This window comes from Alternaria conjuncta (assembly GCF_024043145.1).
Source record: "Alternaria conjuncta strain BMP 0040 chromosome Unknown scaffold_14, whole genome shotgun sequence".
Lineage (NCBI taxonomy): Eukaryota > Fungi > Ascomycota > Dothideomycetes > Pleosporales > Pleosporaceae > Alternaria > Alternaria conjuncta.
In genome coordinates, this window is record NW_026250103.1 from 127,385 (window position 1) to 141,894 (window position 14,510).

The following is a 14,510-nucleotide window of genomic DNA, read 5'->3' on the forward strand; positions in this document are numbered from 1 at the left end:
ATCATGACCGAAGCTTTCTGCGAAATCTCCCAAGCGAAGCTAAGCAGTAAGGTTAATCATATTTCAACTTCCGACATCCCTCTGGCATCGCACTTTCCACTTGCCAGCTGCTCGTCACCTGAGGTGTCTTTAACTCACCCAGCATGAGTACACCTCCGCCGCTAAGCCAAGGCTTTGGCTATGGCATTGTAATCGGTTTAGGCTTTGCCTTCTCGTAGGTCTTACGTCTCTCATACATGGGCATTACTAACTCGGCAAAGCTTCGGTATGATCTTGACGACATTCGTGCTGAAGAGATACAACTATGAACTCCAAACCTCTGAGATGTTCTCGACAGCTGGTCGCACAGTAAAATCGGGACTTGTCGCGTCAGCCGTAGTATCATCTTGGACATGGGCGGCAACACTTCTCCAATCGAGCGCAGTCGCCTACCGATATGGAGTATCTGGCCCCTTCTGGTACGCCTCGGGAGCGACTGTGCAGATCATCCTATTTGCTACGATTGCTATCGAGCTGAAACGAAGAGCACCTAATGCACATACCTTCCTTGAGGTCATTCGCGCCAGATACGGTCCAGTCACGCACGTCGTTTTTATGGTCTTTGGTCTATTTACCAACATCCTTGTCACTTCGATGTTGTTGACTGGAGGCTCCGCTGTTGTGACTTCGGTACGTCAAACGCGGTGAATGATATGTCTGTACTAACCTGCTCAAGCTCACCGGTATGCCAACTGCTGCTGCTTGCTTCCTGTTACCTGTTGGTGTAGTTCTTTACACCATGTTTGGAGGCATCAAGGCCACTTTCTTGACTGACTACGGTGAGTTACTTCCTTCTACATTTGCAGCAAAAAGTCGCTAATATTACCTCTAGCACATACCGTTGTCATTCTGATCATTCTCTTGATGTTTGCCTTCACCGCATATGCGACCAACGAGAATCTCGGAAGCCCTGGGAAAGTCTTCGATCTATTGGTACAAGCCGCAACGGATCATCCAGTCGAAGGAAACGCCGGAGGCTCTTACCTAACCATGCGATCGAAAGAAGGTGCAATCTTCTTCGTGATCAACATCGTGGGCAACTTCGGTACTGTGTTCTGCGACAATGGATACTACAACAAAGCCATCGCTGCCAGTCCCGTCGATGCTCTTCCCGGATACATCATCGGTGGTCTATCCTGGTTCGCCATTCCATGGCTAGCCGCTACTACAATGGGTCTCAGTGCGATCGCTTTAGAAAACAACCCTGTTTTCCCCGGGTATCCTAACCGCATGGCCGATGCTGACGTGACGGCTGGGCTTGTGTTACCCACGGCCGCTGTTGCTCTCATGGGTTCGGGAGGAGCGGCTGCAGTTCTGCTTCTCGTCTTCATGGCTGTGACCAGCGCCATGTCTGCTGAGCTAATTGCTGTTTCTTCCATTTTCACTTATGACTTCTACCAGGTAAGCATAGCTCTACTGGTCATGAAAACGTATTGTTGAGCTGACGAAATTTAGACCTACGTCAACCCTAAAGCTACAGGGAAACAACTCATCTACATGTCTCACACCATGGTTGTCGGCTTCGCTGTCGTAATGGCAGCCTGGAGTACAGGGCTTTACTACATCGGCATCAGTATGGGCTACCTATATCTCCTCATGGGCGTCATAATCTCCTCCGCTGTCCTGCCCGCCACTCTAACGCTGATGTGGTCGAAGATGAACTGGGTCGCAGCAACCTTCACACCACCTCTCGGCTTCGCCTGTTCCCTCATTGCTTGGCTCGTCACCGCCCAGAAAGAGAGCGGCGAACTCACTGTGCTCACCACCGGCGCCAACAACCCTATGCTAGCAGGAAACGTTGTCGCGCTCCTCTCCCCCATTGTCTTCATCCCTGTCTTCACGTACGCTTTTGGGCCCCAAAATTACGATTGGCAGAGCATGAAGGCTATCCGCAGAGGCGACGACCACGACCTTGCTCTTGCCGCGAACGTTGATCTAGAACAGATCCCCGGTGAACAACGACGAGCCATCGAAGCTGATGAAGAGGAACAAGCCAAATTACTCAAAGCATCGCGTATTGCGCGCTGGCTCACGCTCTTCATGGCGATATCCTTCCTCGTGCTGTGGCCTATGCCCATGTACGGTTCTTCGTATATTTTCAGCAAGAAGTTCTTCACTGGATGGGTTGTTGTGGGCATTCTGTGGATGTTCTGCTCATGCTTCGCAGTAGGGTTATATCCGCTTTGGGAGGGGAGAAAAACAAGCGTCAGGACCTTCAAGTCGATATACATGGACATCACTGGGAGGAAGAAGCCGGGTAAGGGGCCGATGGTTGTGGAGGGTGAGGGCACGGATACACCTCCGGAAGCTATGGATGAGAAGATGGTGGAGAAATGAGTTGTAATCGGAAGAGAGCAGGATTGTCCATCACTGTCTACCTAAAGAACACGATCGTAAAGGCCGCGTAGCCAGAGACTGAGCAGCCTCGGCATCAGCCCACAAGGCGGTTCCAAGCCACTAGTGCTATAATCGACGTGTTGCGCGAGATTCCTGATAGAGTATACCAAGATGTTTCAAGGCTATTACCGTCGGCACAATTCGTATTTGCCGGTGTTGACCGAAGTTTTCTAGGATGGGTCTCTGACCATTGGATCTGGTAGCTATGCCTTCCGTGGTCTAGCGTCGATGAGGCTCGGCTTAGCGACCCACGTGGCAATAGCCATCCCACGCAAAAATCACTACCCCTAGATGTACTGGTTGGCTCATTCACAGTGCCACACGCCGTCTTATAGATATCGAGTGTGACGGATACTACGATTTTAGCATGCAATGTGCAAATCCGACGAAGCAAGCTCTTCCTGTGCACCTGCCTTTCCGATCCAAACATACGACCACGATGCGAAATGACAGGCGGTGAAAAGATCTAGAAGTCACGACTTTGCCCGAGCGTGAGGCTAAACTAAGTATCGTCAAATTGTCCCTTGCCTTGGCCGATTGATTTTTCTGACTGAACCCTTGTCTCCACGTCTTCTCCAGTTCTTTTTTCCTTCTCTCCACATTCCTTTTCCCTGTGTGCGTTCCTTGGTCTGTTCATTTGTTAGCGAGGCGTCAGATGAGTGTCACTCTTACAGGCAGTTGTCTGCCACCATCAAGCAGTTTACCACCTATCCGTTCGCTACTATCGGCATCGGAAAATCAGATCTTCGCCGCTCTTAAGAACCTACAGACGCTATACTGTCCTGTACGCCTTCCAACTACTATCTCACACCCGACATCGAAAAGAGAGCACACATCTATCGTCTCACCCCCTGGACCCGCTGATTCCGGTTATGCGTCTCAAGACGAAGGCGAAGATGATGAGAACCAGGTCACACCCGAAGAGGTGACAGCAGCTCTCCGTGCAGACCCATTCGAGCGCACTTTTGCCACCCAATGGCTGAACTCGCTCCTCGCGCGCTCGGAAGAGATGGAAGTCGATGACGATGTACGAGAAAAGCTTGTCGATGATGCCGGCTTCATTCTTTCAACCCTATTCGATAACGCCGATGAAGAGGAAGAGGCGCTGACACGAGACTTCTGCTTCCCCACTTCATCTGGAGATACAGTTAAGGTCACGCTAAATGATGCGCCACTGTCGAGTACAGATCATACAGCTGTCGGGCTTCAGTCCTGGGGTGCCAGCATCGTACTCAGTAGCATGATGTGCGCCGAGCCAGAGCGCTTTGGACTGACTGAAGACAGTCTTGCAGGGAAGCGGACAATCATCGAGCTCGGTGCAGGCACTGGACTCGTCAGCTTAGCAGTCGCAAAATTACTTCCTGTGGTCGGCGCTGGACCTGTCAGCATCACGGCGACCGACTATCACCCTGCGGTTCTAGAGAACTGCAACGCAAACATCGAGACAAATTTCCCTTTGAGCTCATACGACACACCACCTGTAGAGACTGCAATACTGGACTGGGCTCAACCTCCTACACACATGAAGTCAGCATCAGATCTTCTCATCGCCTCAGACGTAGTCTACGCTCCTGAACATGCCGCTTGGTTACGTGATTGTGCGGCTCATCTTCTGGCCCAGAACGGTGTTTTCTGGCTCATGGTCACGGTCCGCAAGACGGGCAAATTTGAGGGTATTCCCGATACTGTCGAAGCCGCTTTCGAACAGGAGTTTTGTGTCAAGAGCGACAGCGGGTTGACGTTCAAGATCCTTGAAAGAGAATTTGTAGAGAAGAGACGGGGTATTGGACGAGGTGACGAAAGCGGATATAATCTTTATAGAATTGGATGGGCATAGACCAGAGCGATTTATAGACTAGACAGCGCAAGCGACCTAGCGGGCTTCATCAGTGCCCACGATGTTACGAATTCAACACCCAGATCTAAGACTTTCGCAACAAACTACGGTGCTCCTGCTTACGCACCAGACACTTCCTCATCCTCTGGCCTTCAGTAATCCCCAAAGTTGTATCTTGCTCGCGCAAGTTTGTCCGCTTCTGGGTACTTTTCGACGTTGACAGCCACAGTCGCAACACCGAGGGGGATATCAACCGTTCGCACGATGCCCAATAACCTTATTGCAAACACCCACATCCTGTCGTTGATCTCCATTCCCTTGACTACAAACGGCTCAAGTGGCCGCGCCAGCTCCTCGATTGGTATGAGCACAGCGAGCTTCTCGAGCGTGTCCTCCATATCGTCAAATCTCGCCTGTATTCCAGGAATGATTTTTAACCCAACATCCCAAGCCTCCCACATATGCTTTATGTAGTCGCTATGAATCTTTCTCGCCATGAGAAATTTGGCGTTGTTCATGGGATCGGTCGGGTTGTCGAGCCATTCTGCACCGGCTATTTGTGCTTCCGTTTCTACCTGCTTCAGTTTGATCTCTGCCAAGTCGATGAGCTTTCGCAGAAAGTTTTGTGTCATGTTCAGCAGTCTTCCAGTATCCTCCATGGGGCCATTGATCAGGTTTACAAGAGCAGGATCCGGAGCATTTTCGGCAAAGTCTTTCCATGCCCTGCGCTGCGATTGAAAGAGCGAGTTGGCGCGAGTGAACAGGTATGTAAGCGGGGTAAGAGAAACTTTCAGGACGAGTTTTTCAGTCAGCGAAGGCATGCTGTGGTTGTATGACCGGTGTTGGTTCTTGGAGGGCGGTGAAGAAGCAAGTGATACGCTCGTTTGCTTCTTGTTTGGACCAGTCAGCACCAAACCTTCTCCTGTGGCTGCGCATGCGTAGAAACTGCGAGAGAAAAGATGAAGGACAATGCTTGCTGAGCCATGATTCCATATTGCCATGGGCGGTGTCGATCCCTGGTTCCTGGACCCTTCAAACATCGACCTCTCTCTTCCTCTTTCTTCCGCTACTACTTTCCAGCTGTTCCTGGAATATGCGATGATCAGTTATGCCCGGCAGAGGAAATACATAGTCAGCCATTTCCTCGCCTACAGCATACCAAACTCCGTGCACCCATCCCGTATTTTCCATGTAACAAGTCCGACTGTCCCAGCTCTGTCTTGCGCCCTTGCCATCTTCTATAGCGACTGATAAGCTCACGACTCGGTCTTTGTTGTAGGGCTTTCGCGTGGCGTCCCAACTGGTAAATACGTTGGCGAGAATCGGCTTCCCGTCTTGTGTTTTGGTGTCTGGAGACTCCATTACCCAGCCGTCCGGCGTCGGCTCAATGAAGATGGCAACAGGCTCTCCGTCGAAAGGGGCTGAAGCTAATCGCGCAAGACGTAGCTTTTGATCGTCTTCACAAAGAGTTTGATAAAGGACGGACATCATATCCAATACATATGATGTAGATGGCGGTATGTCTTTCCCTTGTCGCTGACGTTGGTCGAACGATAAATACCGGAGCATATGCCTGGCGAGCTTACTCCCTGGCCATAGTGCCTCCAGCTTCTGGACCACCAGATTCAATACTGTGTGTGCATTCTTGTTCAGCTTCTTGCCTCCAAGCATTGGACCTCCGCCCATTGGCGACAGGGTTTTTCGATCCGAGGTCGTGAGGAGGAGAGGGTTGTATCCATATGCTCTATCCTTTGATATCCTTTTAGGCAGTAGCGTGAACAGGAAGCCTTTCGTCTCAAGACCACGAGGTGTGATGATTGGTGACTTGAAACGGCAACGGTCGACGAAACTCTGCCGATATCTGAGGTTGGGAACAACGAATTCGTATTGACATGCATCTAGATATGACTGCAATGTGAATGTCATCAGATCTTTCTGCAACAACACAACGTCCAGAATCTCGCCATTCATGAGCACAAGTGCGAGCAGTGCTACAGAGAGGCTGTATTGGCCCACCTCGAGCAAGGGAGAATCTTTTGTGAGGTTTAGTCGCTTATTGAACCTCAAAGCGTTTGCAAGAATGGCGATCCTGTCCTCCTCATGCTCCAGTGATCGGTTGCAAATGTCTTCCAGTACGCTGTTAGTCGTAGTGGGGTAGGCTTCAACTCTAGGGATGCTTTCATCGCTGGCATCATCCCTCCAAAGACGCCGGGAGTAGGTCTGAGGGATACCCCCCAACACGAGGGTCTTGTTGCAGATGTTGTATTGTTTTGCCTTTCCCAAAAACTCCGTATTTGGCCATCGTCCTTGATTCTCGTAGGTGGCCTTGCAAAACATGGTCACGGATTGTCGGAAATCTTTGAGTCTGACTTGTAATTCCCCCATGGTATCACCAAAGTCGTAGCCCTGATCTTTGCGAATACCTCGGCGACATGGTATGAGCAGGATCATCCGATGGGAAGCCAAATGGTCTTCCTGGAAGATCCATCCGCGCGACCAGCGTGGATCGCTCAGGATACGCAGGATGATCATCTGTACTGCCCTCTCGTCGACCCCGGGCAACAGTTTTGGGAGACTTTGGTAATTGCGTTTGGCAAAAATTTCGCCTTGAAGCAGCTCCGACAGCAGATCAACTTCGTGTTCATGTGCAAGCTCCACCGTAAGTAAGCCAACTGACAAGGTGCTGTCGCCATACACAACGTCCATGATCTGAACACCATGCTCTTTGTCCTCTGGGAAGATGTGTTCATCTTCGCGTCTCTGATATATACATTCCTTGTCAATCCATAATTTGGAGGAGCTGATGCTCTTGCTCTGGGCGAATCGAATTACTCGATCCATATAGCGGCCTGGAAAGCTACTTTTATGGGCTGGGGCACCAGGTCTCTTGATTTGGTAGTCGAAGACAGGTGGCTTGATTGCATCATCTAGATGGTTATGATGGCGTTCTTCCCACTTCCAAGAGACAGCAATGTATTCAACCTCGCTGTCGTCATCTTCGCGCTCTGTAACAGGGATTTCATGCGACGGTATCTCTGGATCAACCCACGGGTCATCGGGAGGCTCGTAAGAGACATATTGTTGAGCTTCCTCGTCCAGTAGGTTTGGGACTTTGGAAATATCTAAGAAGCGAAGTTTCGATACCCAGTCTTCAGCCTTCTTCCGATCAGCTTGGATGTGTTGGATCTCTAGCAGTTGCTTGCGGAAAGCCGTGATATCGCCATCGAAGATCTCGCCGAACGTCTTGTGAATATCGTTCTTCATAATGTGAGCGTTTGAGTGTTGTGGCTGATGAGAAGGTGCAATGATGAGATGGAAACGGTAACGCGTCGAGCTGAGACGCGCACGCGTTGTTCCACGTCATCACGTGCCCAGCTTGGCAGCGACGTAATAACGCGCAACCATCCCGACCTCTTGATGCAACAGCATTAGTCGAGTCAAACGCAAAATTCGATGCGCCGCCAGCTGCTCGGTCTCAATGTCCGCCGCGACTACCTCGCCAGCGTCCAGATCTATTTGGGTCGCAGCAATGGCACTTCGTGCAAACACGGATTGACTGCAATGGTGCGACGAAATGCAACAGAGTAAGCCGATGCGAATAGGTTCAATTTACTTCCCAGCAACTTGAAGGTGTTGTCCGCTGCTAGGGATCGTTAAACTTTGAAGTAATTTGAGGAAAGAGATGCGAGCCTGCCGAAGAACTAGTCCACGTGCTCCATCCAAAAGCGGTTATGCCTCGGCATGATCGTTTCAAGGGTCTCGGCCCACTCACTCATTCACATGCTTCCCCAGATTCGCAGCTGCATACATCATCACTGCTGTCACAAGCCTCCGAAGCTCTTATATACCCCAGACTGTTCCGCATTCGCGACTTCGACTCCACAAAACTCTTCCACCTAGCTACTATCGCCATCAGTCTCTACCTTTCCCGAACGCGCATCACCAATCTAGCAACACATCGCCAACATGTCTCTCAAGAACGGTATGCACATGCCGACCCTACCAAACCTCCTGTGGAACCTCAGAATAGTGTAACTAACACACTTCTAGACGAATTTCCCGCTTCCGCCGCCTTCGACGAGATCGCGCAAGCCCTTTCCGCTTCCGATGCCGACCGCAAAGACGCCATCAAGAACGGCAAGGCCATCTTCGCTTTCACACTCAAGAACAAGGCCGGCACACAAGAAACATGGTACCTTGATCTCAAGGAGACCGGCACGGTCGGCAAGGGTCCCGCTCCGGCAGGCAAGAAGGCTACCGCCACACTGGTGCTGAGCGACGAGGACTTTGGCAAGCTTGCGGCCGGCAACGCGAATGCCCAGAAGCTGTTTATGAGCGGGAAGTTGAAGGTCAAGGGAAACGTTATGAGCGCGACGAAGCTGGAGCCTATCTTTAAGAAGGTGCAGAACAAGGCTAAGCTATAGATGCGAGGCTGGAGGCGAAAATGTGTACCAATTCAAGCGGGTGTTACGCAATACTCGGAGTCTGCTTCAATAACCACATTTCTAATGCATGGGTGACCAACAACTGAACGAATGCGAATCACTACGTTGTCTGCACGTGCTATATACACTGAGCTTCAGGCACGGACATGACCTGTAAACAAGTGTGCGGACGCCTTGCAGGTACGGCAAAATATGAACACAGCCCTGGAATTGGTTGATCTCAAAGTAGACCTCCACATCACGCTGACCCGATGCAATGTGCGCACACATAAAGTAAGGACCAGAAGGAAATATCATTGAAGGATCGTAAGGTCATACTATTCTACTCATACCATCGTAACCATGCGCAAACGTGATTTTCGGAGTAGTCGTAAAGGCCGTAGAGACGTTGAGTCGTAATGAGCGTGAGGAAGACAAGACAAAGGAAAGACGAAAAGAGAGGACATGAGAGGCTGTTATCCGAAACCCAACAACAAGAACGATAAAGACAGAAAGCAGACGCCGTAAACCATGCCCGAGGGGTATCAACCGTGACATACCACAGCAAAACTCCCTAGTACCAGACGAGAACCCAGGAAAACAAGCACAGCCACTTCACCTGACCATAACAGGCGAGCTGCCCTTCCAGCTCGAAAGATGCAGGAACCTCTTGCCTCCACCCCAGAAGCTATCTTTCTTACTCGACTGTCGCGGTCTACCCAACCACCTCGACAGCGCATGTTCTCTCCTCTCCTTTCCACTAACCTCTTCGATGGCCTGTTCGACCTCCTCGAGCAACGGGCCCATGACCCGCGGCTCGGCATCGATAGGCGAGAGCATAATGGGAACATCCATGACCTCTTCTTGGTACTGCTTCCATCGATCGCTTCCAGAAATGGTAGTCAGAGGTTCAAGCGCGAGATCCCAGTCGCCCTCGCGTAGTTTAACATCTTCGAAGTTGAACTCGCGGAGGGAGCGCTTGTGTTTTGTGATGAAGTCGCTGATTTGCGCGGAGTCCATCAGCGCGTTTTCCAGTTCCATGACGCGGAGGCGAGGGAACTTCAAGGGGCGGGGACCATTGGTTTGGCCGCGGAGAGAGGGGTGGGTGGACTCCTCTCGGCTGGGAAGCATGCAAGGTTCACGGTCGAGTGAGAGGGGTGAAGGCCCTCGCTCGCCTTTCCAGCGGAAGAAGACACGCGTTAGGCCGCGTGATAGTGTGGCGAGGTAGGCGTGTAGGATGCGGAGGTGTTCTAGAGATTGGGCGCGGGTGCGCGATGAGCTTGAGGTGAAGGGTATGCTTTCCATGCAGATTGAGAGGCGACGGATTTGACCCCAGCGCTTGGCTGAGGATGGTGTGCTGCCGAAGCCGTGCATGGGGTGGAGGTATAAGAGGCCACCAGGGTGGATGGGGTGGAGGGAAAGAGCAGAGAGGCTGTACAATGGAGCGCGCTCAATGGCAATGCGAAGAGAGATGAGCGCATAGTCGACTACACCTCGTCGGTGTCGAAGTGAGCCAGTAGATCCCGGACATGAGACCTTGAGATGTGTGAGGTTGATCAGTTCAGAGAAGGCGGCGCAAAATGCAGGGACATTGGTCGCGGCATGGAACAGTGGTGGGTACTGTTTGATGAGCAAGTCCTGCATCTCCCAGCTGCCATACTTGGGTGCCTTGTCTTTGGCCGGTCCATGTTGCGGTGTCTGGACTTGGGGCTCGTAGATGAACTGCTTCTCTGTGCCAGTGCACGGGTCGATGATGGGTGGCAAGCAGGTCTCTGGGCCATGTGGCATGTGGAAGGTGAAGGTCTTGACGTGACGGCCTATCCTCGATAGCGCTTCGATGCGCGCTGGCTTGGAGAAGGTCGATGTCTTGAAGGTCACGGTCATCTTCTCGAAGAGTCGTGGCGCGGCTTTCGATGAAAAGTCATGGCATACAAGGCGGAAATTGGATAGGTCTTCAGTTTCCATGTGATCCAGTACGTTGTCGCGGCAGGCGTCGTTTAACCAGAAGCGCAAGAAGACTGAGCTTGTGGAGAGGACCAGGTTGCAGATGGAGCCATTGGAACGAATCGCTTCATGACGTTAGGATGAGTGCGCGCGCATTGCGACGGGGTACTTACATCGTCCATCTACTGTCGTCGCAGGTGTCAATGGGATCTCTCCAAACAGTAACTTGGAGCTTGCGCGCGATACTGTTGTCGCAGCGCTGGCATAGCTGTTCTGGCTCTCACCCGAATGTGAGCGCTTCAGTGGCGGTGGCGACGATCGCTGTGAGTACATGTTGTAATACTCGAGTGGGTCGCATGCAATAGTGTTGGTTCGTAAAAAGGTCGTTTATTCTTCAAGGTATCAATCTCGTGGTAAATCTCAAGTAAATTGTAAAAGTCGTTTCAAACATCCAGCATTCGAAAGAGTAAGAGCGAAACCTCAGGAAACAGAAATCCGACGGGACCAGCCACGACCTCGTCCCCAGCTGTATTTACCACAGCGCGGTGCATGGTTGCAAAGCGGGGCCCAACGCTACTACACGTGAGCTGCAGGTGTGAGTCAAAGGTCGTTCCCCTAGATGCCAACGAGCCCGCCACCGGATTCCCAACTCTTAACGCAAAGCAGCCGAAGAATTGATCAGAAAACGCGACCATCTCGCGGTGGGTAGACGTGTATATATGGTGTTAGACGCGACGATTCGACCAAGTGGTCGAGTGGGGCTGCAGCCTGGAGCCGGCTTGAAACGTTTCACTCATTCTGACCAACCGGCTCGAAGCATGCACGGGATAGTGTATGCGGCTCTTGCATTAGTCTTGCATCGTGTCTGCATCCGGGTCTTGGAAGCTGTGGCTAAACAGTCACGACTGGCGGTCAGCGATCCCGTCGCGTGCAGGGCTGTTACTCATCCCGTAAGTCAGGCACGACGCGTCTGTTAGTGCGCATAGTGGGCTTTGGACGTTGCTCTGGAGAGTCGCGATTCGAGGACCACAACAACAACAAATGCCGTGCTTGCATTGGTGCCGGCTATGCGCGTCTGTTTTGAAGGTGAAGGCTGTTTTGGACCCAGCTATCGATAGCTAGCCGGAAGGCGCGTCTGTGGCTAAGGCAGTCACGCAGTGTCAACACCATCAGAGTATCGTGACCGCATTGTGTCGCGTCGAATGCACGATACAGCCTTGGGAGTAGGCGGTAGTGTCTTTGTTTGTGGTCTTGATACATCCGATACCTCCAGCGCGTTCGCAATATTGCTCCCACAGACGCGTCTGCGCAAAGCTCACAGCAACAACAAAGCTAGCCTTTGCAAACATCTACCAGTGGCACACCATGACCGCGTTAATGCCTCACACGCCTCACTTGATGGCTGGTGACAGGCATGGCTTGCATGGTGCCATTCTGCCGCTCTCCACCGATCTGCCGTGTAGCTTCACCGGTCACACGGTATGCCCCGCACCTGAACACATCTATCCAAGAATGTCGTCTAGACGTACAAACGTTTTGAATGATTACATTGAGCTACATAGTGATTCGGTATTAAAGCCAACTGTAACGATGAAAAGCTTGCGACATACACCAGACTACAATATACTGTTTCAGATTGCTCCGCCGATAACTACAGAAAAGCTATTAGCAAGGGTGATTACTGGGTAGAAAGAGATCAACCTCCGCCATAGAACTGCTGCATGGCCCCCACTTCGGTTGCAGCACGCATGCTTCTTGGGCCGTTCGCTGCGGCCCAAAGGTTCTTCTTGGTCGCATGTCGCCCGCCTAGACTCGCTCATTCCCTAACATATCGCCACATCTCGACGCGTCCGGGGTGCTGATCCGCGGCATATCCCTGTTCCTTGACGTTTACAGAGGAGTTCGTTTCCTCTCAGGTTGTAACCATTATTGGTGTCCATGGAAGGTCTTGACTGTGATCCGTGTTGATGTGCCGACAAACACGTAGTGTAATCCTCAGGGTGCACAGCAGCTAGACTTGAGGCTGTAGAAACGAACACAGGCGTAGTATACGTCTTCATCGTCTCTTTTCGTCGGAAAACCTAGGCGCGCCTTCGGGTGCAGGAGGGGGCTGGTAACTACCTCTGTACCCATTGATCGGGGGAAGATCCTGTCCAATCGCGTCCTCGTAGCTCGGCGGCGCATCGTCATAAGCGGGAGCATGCTGGGGCTGTACTGGCTGCCCAAAAGACGCGTTAGATGCGTTGAAACCTCCTTGTGTTGGCGTTGTTGGTGTGTGAGCAGCTGCTTGGGGCGGTGGGGCAAGTGTGGTGGGTTTGTCTGCAGGGAAACCACCCTCCAGGAGTGCTTTGGGTGGCGCGATGCCCGAGTAGACCTTGACTGGTAGTCTGAGGGGTAAGACAATGAGCTGATCTTCACCGTGCTTGTAGCTCCCATAGCCAACGCCAACACGTATCTCCAACTCGTAGAAACGCGCGAGGTTGCAGGACGTGAAGGTGGGTGGCACAGTATTGGGTACCGGTTTCCCAGACCAGTACTCGGCATTGATGGGCACTTCCGTATCGAGAGGGTCAGAGGGACTTCCAATGGGAATGGCCATGTTACTGAAAGAGCACAGAATCCAGCTGTTCGACTCTGTCCGTGACACCTCATGCGCGCGTACCTTGGTATACCCTATCAGCTCAATCTGGAGCATCTGCAGATATATGTTCTTTGTGCGCGCGCTGACGTTCTTCACAAGTAGTCTCAGCGGTAAGTCTTGGTTGCTAGTGAGAATGGCAGGATTAGGCAATCGGGCATCAATGGCTATCCGAGGTGGCACACTGCCTGTCGTCGGTGATGGCGGAGCACTTCCTGTCGAGTTCTTTCTATCAAAGAAGCTCATTCGTTTGCCTGCCGCTACGCTGGGAGCATTCTCAAGGAACTCATGTTGTCGCCTCGCATACGCCTCGCCGTCTGTCTTGTCGGGTCTCGGAGGTTCAATCGGAAGGAAATTGAAGTTCGCAATTGCCCTGGGATTCTCCTTGAAGAACTGCGGTCTGTTTACTGTGACCTTGACAAAGTATCGTATCTCTGCCTCTCCCGGAAATCCACCCAGTGTAGGAGGTAGTGTCGCCTTTACGTGTTGTGTCGGTGTCTTCGCGAATTCGGGTATCGCGTTCGAAAAGGAAACGTTGGAGATGGGGTTGTTCGTCTGCTGGCATTGCGTGTTGAGAGGAAGCTGAGAGGGTTGTTAGCTATATGCGATATGTTGACGTGTGTTGCGCGTTGTACCTTGAACTGGAACGGGTACTCAAAGGACCCGGCGTTGATGGTGAAGGCTGCCTTCGGATTCTGGGCGACATCTTCGGGGCGCACATTTGTCGGCCACACCACCTGTGTCTTGTACAGGAACTTGTGAACTTCCAGCACTGGTCGCTGTTTGTCTGGTCTGTTTGGATGTATAGGTGCCAGCAGTCGCGTTCTGCTTTCGCCCTCTAGCTTCACGATAATGCTGCTAATGTTGGTCGGATTCGGCACCCGCAAATGGACTCTGCCTTGGATGACGTCGAGATTGGTGTAGTGCTCGTGAGGGTTCTCGAGCACTATGTTGACGATCATCTTGAAGGTTCGCGTTCAGGATTAGTGGCCAGTATTTCAATGTTGCTTCCAGGCACCGGGTGGCTAGGTAAACGGGTAGTCGCGAAGCTTGCAGAGGTGAACCGACATGTCAAGGATAAAGGTTGTAGCTGGGGAGCAGAGGATCAATTTAGCGCATGAAGTCAGTTGGTGATGCAGCGGCTAAGCCTGGGGAACGCGTGTCATGTCGTGGGAGTGTTTGCGATGCGGGCTGGGCATCTCCAGAACGGATGCCCGCGGGGTTCCTTCTG

The 14,510-nt window shown here is 51.9% G+C and overlaps 6 protein-coding genes across 6 annotated transcripts; 3 read left to right on the forward strand and 3 right to left on the reverse strand.

The window, feature by feature from the left end:
• Positions 1–778: 778 nt before the first annotated feature.
• J4E85_008660 (uncharacterized protein) lies at positions 779–2,376 on the forward strand (the record flags this gene model as incomplete). The annotated part of the gene is made up of 3 exons (XM_051472884.1): positions 779–818; positions 872–1,440; positions 1,495–2,376. The coding sequence occupies 3 exons, from the start codon at positions 779–781 to the stop codon at positions 2,374–2,376; spliced, it is 1,491 nt and encodes a 496-aa protein (XP_051323104.1).
• Positions 2,377–3,091: 715 nt separating this feature from the next.
• On the forward strand, positions 3,092–4,273 carry J4E85_008661 (uncharacterized protein; the record flags this gene model as incomplete). Its single annotated transcript, XM_051472885.1, has 1 exon — positions 3,092–4,273. The coding sequence occupies one exon, from the start codon at positions 3,092–3,094 to the stop codon at positions 4,271–4,273; it is 1,182 nt and encodes a 393-aa protein (XP_051323105.1).
• A 152-nt stretch (positions 4,274–4,425) lies between these two features.
• J4E85_008662 (uncharacterized protein) lies at positions 4,426–7,537 on the reverse strand (the record flags this gene model as incomplete). The annotated part of the gene is made up of 2 exons (XM_051472886.1): positions 4,426–5,359; positions 5,433–7,537. The coding sequence occupies 2 exons, from the start codon at positions 7,535–7,537 to the stop codon at positions 4,426–4,428; spliced, it is 3,039 nt and encodes a 1,012-aa protein (XP_051323106.1).
• A 702-nt stretch (positions 7,538–8,239) lies between these two features.
• J4E85_008663 (uncharacterized protein) lies at positions 8,240–8,697 on the forward strand (the record flags this gene model as incomplete). The annotated part of the gene is made up of 2 exons (XM_051472887.1): positions 8,240–8,255; positions 8,324–8,697. The coding sequence occupies 2 exons, from the start codon at positions 8,240–8,242 to the stop codon at positions 8,695–8,697; spliced, it is 390 nt and encodes a 129-aa protein (XP_051323107.1).
• Positions 8,698–9,312: 615 nt separating this feature from the next.
• On the reverse strand, positions 9,313–10,974 carry J4E85_008664 (uncharacterized protein; the record flags this gene model as incomplete). Its single annotated transcript, XM_051472888.1, has 2 exons — positions 9,313–10,766; positions 10,815–10,974. The coding sequence occupies 2 exons, from the start codon at positions 10,972–10,974 to the stop codon at positions 9,313–9,315; spliced, it is 1,614 nt and encodes a 537-aa protein (XP_051323108.1).
• A 1,723-nt stretch (positions 10,975–12,697) lies between these two features.
• J4E85_008665 (uncharacterized protein) lies at positions 12,698–14,241 on the reverse strand (the record flags this gene model as incomplete). Its single annotated transcript, XM_051472889.1, has 2 exons — positions 12,698–13,861; positions 13,915–14,241. The coding sequence occupies 2 exons, from the start codon at positions 14,239–14,241 to the stop codon at positions 12,698–12,700; spliced, it is 1,491 nt and encodes a 496-aa protein (XP_051323109.1).
• Positions 14,242–14,510: the final 269 nt, after the last annotated feature.